The following is a 14,345-nucleotide window of genomic DNA, read 5'->3' on the forward strand; positions in this document are numbered from 1 at the left end:
ACCACAATAGCAAAAGCTAGCAAATTGTCTCCTGCTAGTTGTTTGAGTAGAGGACGAAGCTTGAGACATGATCACAACCAAACGATGCTCGAAAATGAAGGAAAGGGAACAGAAACCAAACGGAGAAGTAAAGTGTAAAAGATGGTGAATGGGAAAGGAAATGAATAACAGCCATCAATATAGTACAAACAACACTATTCACCTTTCGATAGATCTCGGGTAGCTGAGACAACGGAAAATTGCATTTCAAATACTATCCGATTAATGTCTTATGGCAAACAAATTAATAATCAAGATCACAAATTACTATACAACATGGATCTCCCAATTGAAAAACAAAAAAAGGCTTACGATGAATAAATATTCAAGAATCAAGAGCACAAGATCGAGAAACTACTCTAATAATAACTTAATGAATGGTTCTAGGTCTATTAGTTTTAGTTGGTATTTTGGATTTGGTGCGGGGAGCCCTCTTTGGAGCCTCTGTAGTTAATGCATACATCTTCACAGCAAATAATCCTTCTGGGAATCCTTTCTGATCCTGATTCAACAAAACTCAAATGGATTGGCAAAAAGCGTGTAGCAAGATACAAGGGACTCCCAATAATACATGGACAAGGAAAATAAATAAAAAGGTACATACACATCTGCACATGGAAATATCCTTTTAAAGCAGAACGATAGCGTTGACACAGATAATTAAATGTAACTTTTCAGGCAACATAAGATACGATTCTTCATAATTAGAATATGTGAATTCCCGGGGATGTAGGGGACCATGCAGATATGGGGAGGGAAGAAATTTCAAAAGGATGTTGAAAATAATATCTCCAAGACGCTGAGTTCTATTTTATTTCTAACTTCTAATTAAGAAAATTAAAATGTAAGAGATATCATAAAGAAACCTAGTATATATGCTATTTACCTTTGATTTGTAAACATGCAATCCGCATCGAGAAAATAGCTCTTTGAAGTATAAATCAGATCTTGTAACGCTTCGGTCTTCATTATCAAGCACAAATCCTGCACAGAACAAAGCATGAAAGCAATGATCCAAAACCATAAAGTAAACCTCCACTTAAACTGAATGGAACACGGATAAATTAGTTCATCACAGTGAAGAAAATTAATTTCTACAACATCTTTCAACCCAATATTATTATTTGGAGTTTACAACAGGATGGGCTTGAGTGGGCTATCCTCTCTCCTCCACTGTTTGAAAGCTATGATAGAAAATGCAGGAAATAAATCCTTCAGTATGACTAGAAAGACAGAAAACAATAATGATGAAATTACCAGATCTAGCAATATTCTCCTTCAGGACAAACAATCCACCTGGTTTTAGGCCATCCTACAGTAATGTATATGACTAAATGTCAAAATGCCATCAAAATCAAAATAAATATATGAAAGTGATAAATTTGTATGACGACAATTCAAGTCATCAACAACAGTAATGACAGGAAAATCCCTGCACACTATTTGAATTACCACCAAAAAAATGAAAAAGACATTATCAACTTTCCAATCTATTGATGTAGGTATAAATTATAATAGCTTGAATCCAACAAAACCATCACAAGATTACAAATAAAATGAACTTAATATGGTTAATGTTAAACCAATGAAAGCTACAAAAGCATCAATCTTTAATAGTGGTAACTGGTAAGATAAATTACATACAAACTTTCAGATTATCAAATATTTCTGCATACTTAAATTACGAATAAAAGGTACAGTTTCTCCTGTGGCCAAATTCATTTATACATATAGTGAAGAGAATATGTTTTGATAGTATAGAAACAGAAAGACTCCTTCATATAGAATAGCTGTATATATAATACATATTTTTAGAAAAGGTGACCAATATCTTCCTATCTAATCTCAGTTACTGCAATAATGCAAGACTTGAAAATTACTAGCAAGTACCAAGGCAAATCACATATATGGCAAATGTGAATGAAAAAGAACGATGTTAATCATAGGTGAGCAGAAATAGTCGATAAACTAGATTACTTTATCAAGCATGATGCAACTACACGTCTTTTGAATTCTAAAGAAATGGTACATAAAGCTGAATCCTCAAATTACGAATAAAAGGTACAGTTTCTCCTATGGCCAAATTCATTTATACATATAGTGTAAGAGAATATGTTTTGATAGTATAGAAACAGAAAGACTTCTTCATATAGAATAGCTGTATATATAATACATATTTTTAGAAAAGGTGACCAATATCTTCCTATCTAATCTCAGTTACTGCAATAATGCAAGACTTGAAAATTACTAGCAAGTACCAAGGCAAATCACATATATGGGAAATGTGAATGAAAAAGAACGATATTAATCATAGGTGAGCAGAAATAGTCGACAAACTAGATTACTTTATCAAGCATGATGCAACTACACGTCTTTTGAATTCTAAAGAAATGGTACATAAAGCTGAATCCTCAAGTAAATACTTAATTATGTAGAATTCCCTAACAAAATTACTTATTTTAAATGTATTCATTGACTATTAAATACCCAATATGAAGAGAATATTGATTGGACGACTTACCTTTGCTCTCTTGAAAAATGAAACAAAATCATCATCTGTAAGATGACCAATACACCATTGAATCCATATTACGTCATATCTTCCAGTATCTGGTGTAAAATCCTAAAACAAGGGAAAGCAAGAGGTGCTCAATAACATTACTAAAGAATAGGCCAAAAGTGGTGCTAAAATTATTTAATACCAGACAAATATCTAAAGTGCCACATTAGCTTGAATTTTTCTACTTATCACTTATACAAATGGACAAAAAAATACATATCTTCTTATTTATTTTGGGAGCAGAGGTGGGGGTAGGTAGAGGGAGCAGCCATTAAATTTGTAATATGTGTTATAGAGGTCTATAAGAGCATTTAAACTAGTATGTAGCTACTTCAATGCCTACATCTTTATGAAGAATGTAAGTTTCCAAATAATTATGAAGAATGCCTACTTCAGTCAGAAAATATGGAGAAAAACACGAGAGAAAAAAAACTGGTGTTTTTTTTTAAAAAAATAATAATATAGAGAACCATTTAAGAGTCTAAACTATTGAAGTAACTTCTTAAAATTATAAGAAACGCTATTCTTCCTAATATTCAATAAAAAAAATGATTAGAAATGCCAGTTTCCAGGTAATTATTTACTTGTTAGATGTGAAAGGCCATAAAAATAAAACATACACCAAATATTGCCTGTGAAAACTTAGTGTCCCATAACAGCCAAAAAAATTATGGAAAAAAAAAAAAACTGGATTACTAAAAAAGTAAAATTATAGAGGTCCAGTTCATAAAAAGGTCTGAATTATTGAACATTTTTAATTATAAGAAAATCTAGTCTTTCTATTATTCAATCAAAAAATGATAAATAAAAAGATTAACATACATCAAAGCTCAAATAAAGACATCAAGAGATCCACACTTTTGTGAACTGTCAATGACTTCAAGTTTGAATACACATTATACTAAGCTTAACAAGAGCAGCAAGCAAAAATTTTGTGGCAGTATGCAATATATGCTGATCCTTGGAGTATTTGGTTGGAGCACCATTCTTGCATTTTTAAGAAAATTTCTTTGGATGACCAACTCCTTTGGGTAAGATTAGCCATTTGGCTTCTACATGGTGTAAAGCCCATGGTCTTTTGAGATGGCTATTGCCTACAGCAATGCTGAGAGATTAGACAGTTCTGCTCTATTAATGTTATTCTTTTTTATTCTCTACCTGTACCCTTTTTAATTTTGTAAGGAGGATTTCTTATCATCCCAGAAAAATAAAAGTAAAAATAAAGGAGAAAAGTGGAAAAATTACAAAGCCAGAATAAAAAGTCAAATATCAAATAATCAGCTATCCTGATTATTGGAATTGTGTGAATATTAGTTATTTTGTCTATTCTATTCATTTATTGTAATGGTTGGAGTGTTGCACTCATGTGACTTGTCCAACCCATCCCTAGACCCCAACAAGGTGGGATCTTTATAGCATCAGGTTGCACACCATTTTAATATGGCTAGTGTCTAATTCAACTCCATTTGTATAAGTAAGGCACATGTTAAGGATCAATCAGAAGAGGGGTAATCAATCTCCAAAATGTTATTCAAATTGATCAAATAGTGTTCACAATGACCAACTTCATTCTTATGTACTCTACAGGGAATATAGGGTGGTACCCTGTTTAGATGCCAATTCCACACCCTTTTCATACCCATATCACAATTCTCTAACCTACAAAAAGGTGAAGTACACACCTGAAGAGGAACACAATAAAAATTAACAGCCTTATGCATATCTGAATTTGTCGGACATCCCAGACCCAAAGTTTCACGTGCAGTCTCTAAAAAATGTGATACTGGCTCCAGAAGATCAACCTGAATTTTATAACAAACAAGAAAACAAAAGGCCATATATCAAGGATGAAGGAATTCCAGATTGAATTTTTAAAAAATAAAAATAGACAATGTAAGAGAGGCTAAAACACGTGACTACATGAGGGGCACATCAGATCACATCTCTAATGAGCCATAAGTAAGAAAAAATTAAATAAAACTAGAGGGGAAAAGATGAGAGAGAAGCAAAAAGAATAAAAGAGGTGCAGACATTGGCATTCAGTAAGGACGCCAATATCAGAATTCAGAAGCAATCAACCATACAAGGTAACTCTTCATTTTAGTAAAAGCTTGGAATTAAAAATGCATTTTTACATACTTGGTTAGAATTTAAATGGAATATTTTTTAGCATATCTTCATTGTTAGAACAAGGCCACGCCACGACACTAAAATGCTCAATCTGAACACAACCAGAATAGTTATATAGCTTCACCAAACAGGCTAACATAACCTATTTATAGTTATATAGCTTCACCAAACCCATGTAACTCAGTTCATGTAAAATATAAAAACTTATTTTAGATTCTTCACTATAACACGATCCCTGCTTCTTTTCCTAAACCTTAGTCCTTACCCTTTTGAATAGGATAATTACTTGATATCCCAGAAGCTGTTAAGCCTGGATTTGATACATGCATGGGACGAAGCCAATCTCGCTCCACAAATAAATTTGATACAACCTGAGCTGGTTAGACTTATACCAAGCAGTTAAGCCTGGATTTGATATCCCAGAAGCTGTAAAGCCTGGATTTGATACATGCATGGGACGAAGCCAATCTCACTCCACAAATAAATTTGATACAACCTGAGCTGGTTAGACTTATACCAAGCAGTACACTTCAAATATATAGAAATAGAAGCTTCTAACTACTATGGTTTATTCCCTACTTGTTTGAGCTCAGAACTAGGGTATGTGTTAACTAAAGAAGGCTTAAACTATAACAAGAGTAGTGCCACCAAAGCACAATGATATGGTAAAAACAGATTCAATCCAGCACTAAAAACAAATTGCTTGCAAATTTCATTATATTTTTCTCTACACTAACATCATATTAAACAGAGAAGTATAGTATAGCTTCATTATCCCACTACTTCTCCATTTAGTGTGTTTTGTAGTCTCTCAAACATACCAACATATAGTTAGCTTCCAAATATAAGCATAATCCCAGACAAGAAAAGTCCCCCAATATTTTTGGTATTGTAAACATAGAAACAACAGATGCTCCTTTGACTTTCCATTATAAATGTAGCACCAATAACAATTACTCAATAGAAGCATCATCAGTTACGAACTATAAAAACAAAAGACACATTATGAATGAGCAAGCCAACAGATTGACTCAGAAAGATGTATGTGAGGAAGGTAAATCTGACAAACCTCATTGAAGTATCTTATTAACAGATTTTTTGTGACTCTACCAATGCCAGAACCACAATCTGGAATTCAAGAGTTTGCTGATTAGATCTTCAGTGTATAAAAATTAAATAATTAAAGCAATTCTTGTATTACATTCACAGAAAGCAGGAACCTAATGTCATGTTTCCCAAAGACACTCTAGAAAATAATCTAAAACACAGCAGCCATCTTTCCCAAGGGGAAAAATCAAATAAAACCCCAGCTAAAATCCCATTCCATTTGAAAATCTATGAAACAGCATCATCAAGAAGCACATTGGTTCTCACATGTTGGCTTCAAGAGACGAACCAATTTCATCGAGAACTATGCTGGATCTCACAAGTGGGGTTCAATAAATGAACAGATATCATCAAGAACTGCATTAGATTTTGCTAGAGATCTCACATCAACTAAAGGTATGACCAAAATAGTGTATATAATTGGGAAACAATCTTGACATTACAAATTAGTTTTGTACTATTGAGTTAGGTTTTATTGAATTTATACATCTTAAAAATGTGAATTTGGGCCTAATTTAACTTTGGACATCCACTATGCGTATAGGCAAAATAGTATATAAGTGGGATACAACTATCACCGGTTTAGTATGGTGGAGTTAAGTTTCGATAGGATTTAGGATTTACACTTCGTAAAAAAGCTAATTTGTGTATCACTCAACTCTACAATACACACTATTTGGGCCATAGCACTAGCCAATATGAAATCTCTACTAGTTCTCACAAATGCAGCTAGTAAAATGAAGCAATGTCAGCAAAAACAACATTGGTTTTCAGAAGTGGGTGGGGTCCAATAACAAAGAGGCAAAGAGTGAGTACCAAGAGCAACGAGTGGTTGGCGTCTAGCATCAGCAGAAAAACGTTCTGATAAGAGAGTGTTCAAAAAATCCTCACTGCAACTTATGTCAGGCTCATTCACATTCGCAAACCCTCCCAACACCCCATCCACCGTTGCCGTAACACCCTGCTCTTGCAAACAATAAAAAAAGCAAACTTTAAAACAACATGTTAATTGCAACCTGGAAGTAACTAGAATCATAGACCACCCATCCAAATTTTCTGTCTTTGTTAGCAAAAGAGAAACCCATTAAGAAAGAGAGAGAGGGATACCTCCCAATAGGAGACGCCGTCGCGATACCACTGAGTCTTCTTGCTAGGGTCACCCACCTGTTCCCTCCACATTTCGCCGGCGGTGTCGAATTCGCGGCCATCGGAATCTAAGCCGGCGGCGTCCATGCAGCTTATTTTTCGGTTCGGGGCGAAAGAGAAGGAAGAAAATTGCGAAGCGACAGAGAGTTCCCGAGTGCGAAAAAGAGAAAAAGAAGGAACCCAATAACAACACAACATAGTCGAGCCCAAATTCTTGTGTCGCGCTATTCTTCTGCGTCAAAAAATAAAATAAATTAAAAACAAAAAATATAATACTTTTTAGGTTACAAAACAATATTTTGAATACAACACTGTGTAAATTATTTGTTTTAACAAAAATTTAATAATTCTTTAAAAAAAATTATAAAATTATTTCTAATTAATTAAGAATGTAGAATGACGTGACAGAAAAATAATATATATTATTTAATAATAATAAATATGTATAATTTTGATTCTTATTTAATATATATACATTATAATTTTTATTTGTATATTATGAAAACTTGTTATCTTAGTAATTAAGTGTCGTTGAAATTTATGACGAGAGGAGGAGATATTGTTGAATTCTATCCCTATCATTTTTTCTTAATTTTGCATTTCACATTATCACATTATCTATAGTGTTATGTGAATAAAATCTATTAAATTGAAAATGAAACATTGATAGAGATATAAAAACCACACAAGTATAATATTTATAGGACAACAATAACTCACTTTTTATGGTACAACGAAATATAGAAAAAAAAAACCTAAATTCTTTGGTAAAGTCTAATTATGAAAACAAAATAAAACAAAATGAGATGAAAAGTAGCAAAAGATTTTGTTATATTGTTTGAAAATATTAAGTTGAATATACATGCTTTCTAACCTCATATCCTTCAAACAATACACTGAATGTTGAACAAACAATAATTTATATATAATTAATAATTCCATGTAATTGTTGAAATGTTTGATTGTCATTAACTTTGTTTCACAAGTAAATAGTAGTATTATATTATTGAATTGTATAATAATGTTTAACTACTTTTGAAATAAAATTAATAATACCTATACATGTAATTTTTTTTCCTGTGAAAAAGATTACAAGTTTTCGTATATTTATTCTAACTCTTTTATTATTAGACCAATCCTAATACTTTATTTAGACAAGTAATTAACAAGTGTGCGTGAGCTTTACTTTATCTTTGATCATTAAGGGCTCCCTTATGAATTCTATCCAATAATACAAAAAATGCTAAAATTTAAATTCTATTATCTAGTATTTTTCTCTCAATCTACATTCTATTTCGATTGAAGGATTGCAACAAAAACAAGTCTGATTAATTTATTTATATTTTAATTATTTTTTTTTAGTGAAAATTCGAAAAGCGAAGAGAACTAATTAACGGGGGAAGGAAAGAAATGAAGCACCCATCCATTCCATTTTGTAAGCTGGTGATTAAGGAGGAATAAAAGCATAATGACGGATAAATTTCATCTCCTTTCTTAAGTAAGGAAGGTATTTAGTGCATCTTTAATGGAAGTAACTTATTTAAGATGTTTCATGCATTAAAAAATAAAAAAAGTGGTCCTTAGTATAACATGTCAGCATTAAACAACTCAAACACAAATTTACTCAAATAGTATGAAATTTTAATAAATTCAACTTTTAAAATATTTTTTAATCATTTATGAAGTAAATTTAAATTTTTATTGAAAAGAATAATTGTACTACAATGAAAGAAAATAAATTACGAGAAAAAATAAACAATAAGTAGATATTAAAAATAAAATAAAGCAATAGTAAATACATAAATATTATAAGAAAATTAATTTTCCTTATTATTATTTCTAAAACGTTCTCAACTATGTTCAATAAGATCTGCTTGAAATCTAGTATGGAACGATTGCTTGAGGAAACAACTTTCTCTCTTTTTCAAGCAACTCATGTTGTCACGTCAAAGTCCTTCAACGACAAAAAATTAGGACTTGAGTTACTTCATGGGACATGCAACTCCCATTAGAGTTGCTCTTATACACACTTTTTTTCTTCTTCTATATAATCAAATACAGGAAAATAACTTTTTTTTCCTTTCATTTCTATTTTTCTTTTACTTTGGTTGCTTTCATTTCCCCCCTTAAATCAACATATCCTTATTGATGATGATGTACACTTCACTCCAGCCAGGTTACCATAATATTTTTTCATTAAAAAAAACCTTATAGTATGTTTAGATGAGGGGTTTTATAAATTTAAGAAATTTTAAATTCTTGGTATTTAAATTACTTTGATTTCAATTTTTATCATTCTTAAAATATTTTATTTAGATAAGTCAATTCAAATTTCTTAAATTATTTGTTTGAATATGATAATTTAATTCCATCATGGTAAAATTAATTTTAAAAATATATTTATATATTGAAATTTTTAAATTAAATTTTATAAAAATAAATATTGGCTCATTTTTAAATATTTAATAATTTTAAAAATTAATATTAGATAATATTTAATAATTTTAAAAATATCTTTGAATATTCAATAATTAAAAACATGAAGAGATAAGGGACAAAATAAAATATATAAGTGAAATAAGAAAAAAAAAATATGAGTATTGGAAAAAATCCAAGTCCCACATCGACTACGATTTTGTAGGGTCAAGTTATGCTTAAATCCATTATTCTAAGATAGTATCATAATCATTTAAATCCACTTTTAATAGGTCACCTACCATTGATACATGTGCCATGAGCATGAAGGGGTGTATTGAGAAAAACTAAAGTCTCGTTAATCTTAGATCATTAAAAAGAGTCACCTACTATTTATCCACGTATCAAGCCCAATAGTGCTGGACGTGAGGGGGTGTATTAGGAAAAATTCAAGCCCTACATCAACTAAGGATTATGCAATTAAATAGTATATAAATAGAAAGCAACCATTACCTTACAAGCTAGTTTTATAGAATTGAGTTAAATTTAAATCCATTATTCTAAGAATGATAAATTTCAAATTCTTACTTTTTTTTTTTTTAAGAATTTGAAATTTTACTATTTCAATAAATTTCACAAATATTTAAATTTCAAATTCTTTATAAATTCTCTATCCAAACAAGACATTTCACTTCAAAAAATTTAAAATTCTTTAAATAAATAAATTACTTCATTTAAATTTTCCATCCAAATATACTTATTAATGTTTTTATATCATGTCCACCAGATTGAACTTAAAAGCTCATAATCATGAGTTACATTTAAATAAATCATATAGATATGAAATATATTAAGCAAAGATACCGTAAGAAAATGGATGTTAGTTAATTCGAGTTGTCACTTTATCATAGCACTTCATCTCAATCTCACATTATCCATTTTGATAACTTTAATCATGAATTTGACGGAAAAAAGAAAATTGTGACCATTAATTCGAAAAGTAGAGATTGTGTATTAACAATCGTACATGACCAAACTTAAAGGGTAAATTGTATTTCATCTGAGAGAGGGTTTGCAAAATCAATGATGGTTTACAACATATTTTATCATTGTACAATACAAAATCTTCAAGTTATCAGTTCAGCTAACAGTTCGACTTAAAACTAAATACAATTATAATATAGCGAATCAAATTATCAAAATAACAGCTCGCAAGTCAGAACAGAGACAACACTAGTTCTAAGAATTTATTCTGCAGAAAACACCCACTGATATGATGACTTATCAGGTTTGAACATGCACGTGTCCCTTAAATTTCTCCCCGTGAAATATTCTATGATTTACAGATACAAGGGTAGCCTTGTAGGCTCTTGCTATAGTGTTAAATATCATAGCAAAGCTTGGCTTCTCATTGTTTGATTGGTCTATGCACATTAATCCCAGTGATAGAACCTGTTTAACTTGATGAAAATTTGTTTCAGTTACTTCCATTCTCTCATCAATCTTCTGTTGCAAATCTTCTGGATTAAGGGTTCTCATGTACCTAATAAATCCAGCATGACCTTCATCAAACTCCTCTTTAACCTTTCTGTTTAGTATCATCTCTAGCAGGAATACTCCAACCCTATATATCTCTACAATATAAGAAAGAAAATACCAATTAGCAAACAAGCCATAAATTACAAGATAAAGTCAAAGACAACACAAGAGAAGAAATATTTATTTTGTGCTAATATTCTATTATTCTTACTTCTTCGATTGTTGTTTTGATCTACAACTTTGAACCTCGAAATTAACGGTTCCATATTGTCAGACAATAAAATACTACTTGTGTTGAGTTCATAGTCAACCTCAGGCCATTCCTCATGCAGATAACGCATGCATTCAATAACTCCCATTAACACTTTCAATCTATGATTCCATGGTGGACCCGACCCTGATAACCACATTTCAACATTTTCTTCTTTTGTCCATTCTGTTATAATGGCTCTGAATTTTCTGCTCCTACACCACCCCATAACTCTAACAAGGTTCTTGTGGTGTAACTTACACAAAACCTTACATTCTTCAACAAATTTACGATAACTATCCCTTGGTATATCATCAAAGTACATCTCAATTTTCACTTCAGTACCATCTCTCAAGATCCCTTTGTATATGTGAACAACATCACTCATCCCCATCAAATTCTCGTTTGAAAAATCAGCAGTTGCTGCCTTTAGAATTGCTGGTGTAAACCTCATACTTGTTTGAAGTTTTCTTGGTAAAATATCAGGCCTTTGGAAACAAAGCCATACCAAGCCAATCACCATCAAAATGACAAGGATGGGAAAGCCAACCAATAGAACAACAGCCTTTAGTGTAAACCTTTTGCGATCCAAGAGAGCACCAGAGTGAAGAAAACTAGAAGAGTTAAACCTTTTGAAGAAATGGGAATCAGACAGTTTACTCTCTGAAAAGCAGTTATAGGAGAGGTTCAGAAAAGTGAGGTTGATCAAGGGAGAGAAACTTTGAATTGGAATGTCCCCAGAAAATGCATTGGTACTTAGATCAAGAGACTGGATTTGGGTGCAATGGAGAACATCAATTGGAAAATCACCCTTCATGGAATTGTTGGACAAATCAATGGACATAATGGTCAAGGGGCAATACTTCCAAAAGAAACCAAAGGACAAATAAAGCGGTGCAATATTGGGGCGGTTTCTGAGATCAACTTTGGGGAATGACTCCACACAATTGGGGTTCTTTGATTCATTGCAGAGATGGCTTGCAACAATAGTGAATTTGAATATTTCATCAAGGTCCGTCATGGGTGAGGAACTGCAGTACCTAAGAGATGGGTTCTTGAGACAGTTGGATAAAATTGTAGAGTTAAAATCTGGAGGTTGATGTAAGTTTTTGAGATCTTCTATAACTGTTGCACATAGTGTTGTGGGGCATAACGATAAAATTATGGGAAGCAATAGGTACCAAGTTGAAGAAATGGTAGCCATGATCATGAATAAGTTAATTTTGAAGCATTTGATTTTGGGATAACAAGCACTCAAATTTGGATATGAAGTTCGCAAAAGGAAACTAATTTAAAGTTAGTGCCGCTTGTTTTCCGTTAACTGTTGTCGTCACTTTGAAATTCTTAAAAATAATCTATAATATACAAAGTGATATCTTTTTTAATAACTACTTTACTCTTCATAATTTTTTTTATCTTTTAAAAAAATTAAAAAAAATATTATTTTTTAAAATTTTAAAAATTTAAAATTAATAAATTAATTATAATACCAATTAAATCAATATATTTTTATTATTTTATTTTAATTTTAATTTTATTTTTAATAAAAGTATAAAATGGCTCGACCCCACTAATAATAATATTTATAATAATAATCTATAATAAGAGAGATTTTTTTTAATAACCGTCATATTCTTTACATTTTATTAATTATTATATTCTTTTATTTTAAAAATTAAAAAATAATATTTTTAATCAAATTCAAAAACTTAAAATTAATAGATTAATTATAATATCAAATAGACTAATATAATTTTATTACTTAATTTTAATTTTAATTTTAATTTTAAAATATCTTGATCTTAATAATAACAATAATTTTTATTTAAATTCTTCATTCTTTACTAAAAAGAATTTCATTAATTACTAGGGTTAACCTAGTAGTTGAGTTGGGAGGAATTAAGGTAGTTAGAAGCATGAGGACCTAAGTTCAATCTTTATTGTGACTATCTTTGTAATATTTCTTATCTTTACAAAAAAAAAAATTCATTCAAACAAGAGAAAATAAACTTGAAAATTTGTTTAATTTTAATTTTTAAAAAATATTTTCTGTGAAAACGTTTTTAAAAATAACTCAATTTTAAAAACATAAAAACGCACTTTCAATCGACAACGCCGACAGTACTAATATCACAACAATTATTGAATTTTTTCTCTCTTGTCAATTCTCTTTTTCTATTTTTTCTTAAATTGGTTCATAACTTTCTTGAAACTACTTTTTTTATATATAGAATTAAAACTACTATTTTATCTCTTTATTATAATCATAATTTAACTGAAGTTATGAACCGTTTTGTTACTATCTTTACAATCTTTTAGTTTTAGTTTATTCATTAAACATTTTGTTATTTCATATATTTGTTGTTACGTTATTATATATGTATATATATATATATAAGAAAGTGTGTATTACGTATAATTTAATTTAATTTTTTATACATATAATTCAATTCACTAAATATCTTATATATTATATACATTAATTCAATTAAAAATTAATATTTTAATGTAATTAATGTGAATAAAAGATATTTTATAATTTATTTTACATGATTATTTTATAGATTTTTAATTTCATATATAATATATTATTTAGTTTAATTTTTCTTGACAAAATATATTATTTGTTTATTATAATTAAATATTAATTTTCAAATATGTTCAATCGAATAATGATTGTTATTTTTAAAGATAAAGAGTATTGATTTTATATATATATATATATATATATATATATATATATATATATATATATATATATATTGTAAGTTTATTATTCAAAATTTGTTTATAAATTTTATGCCATAATCATTTTATGATTTTTTTTTATTAAAAATGATTAAGTTAAACACGTTTTCTAAATTTTAAAATTTGAAAATTAAAGTTATTTTTAAAAATAAAAATAAAAGATATTTTCTGAAATTAAATGCACCCTAAGATTCAATTGTAAATAAGATGTGAAATGGGTGAATCCAACCTAATTTAAGTCAATTTGTTATTAACTTGTAAAAAAATTAGGTAAATTAGGTTGAATTCGACTAGACCGTTCTATATTTAAGTTAAAATTTTCAACTTAATCTAATTAATAGTGAATTTTAGATTGAGTTGAACCATTAAAAAATTAAATATATTTTTAGTTTGTGTAAAGTAAATTTGTTT

At 29.7% G+C, this 14,345-nt stretch overlaps 2 protein-coding genes across 2 annotated transcripts; both read right to left on the reverse strand.

Annotated features, from left to right (window-relative positions):
- Positions 1-220: 220 nt before the first annotated feature.
- Positions 221-7,202, reverse strand: LOC109814486 (alpha amino-terminal protein methyltransferase). Its single transcript, XM_020378929.3, has 8 exons — positions 6,944-7,202; positions 6,653-6,797; positions 5,799-5,857; positions 4,282-4,401; positions 2,561-2,662; positions 1,297-1,351; positions 926-1,023; positions 221-541 (listed from the first exon to the last, which is right to left on the reverse strand). Exons 1-8 carry the CDS (start codon positions 7,178-7,180, stop codon positions 410-412), a joined length of 948 nt encoding a protein of 315 aa, XP_020234518.1. The 5' UTR covers positions 7,181-7,202; the 3' UTR covers positions 221-409.
- A 1,965-nt stretch (positions 7,203-9,167) lies between these two features.
- On the reverse strand, positions 9,168-12,428 carry LOC109814498 (Leucine-rich repeat protein kinase family protein). The gene is made up of 2 exons (XM_020378946.2): positions 11,148-12,428; positions 9,168-11,031 (listed from the first exon to the last, which is right to left on the reverse strand). The coding sequence occupies exons 1-2, from the start codon at positions 12,394-12,396 to the stop codon at positions 10,682-10,684; spliced, it is 1,599 nt and encodes a 532-aa protein (XP_020234535.2). The 5' UTR covers positions 12,397-12,428; the 3' UTR covers positions 9,168-10,681.
- Positions 12,429-14,345: the final 1,917 nt, after the last annotated feature.

Source organism: Cajanus cajan, chromosome 2 (genome assembly GCF_000230855.2).
Source record: "Cajanus cajan strain Asha chromosome 2, NIPB_CcT2T_4, whole genome shotgun sequence".
NCBI lineage: Eukaryota > Viridiplantae > Streptophyta > Magnoliopsida > Fabales > Fabaceae > Cajanus > Cajanus cajan.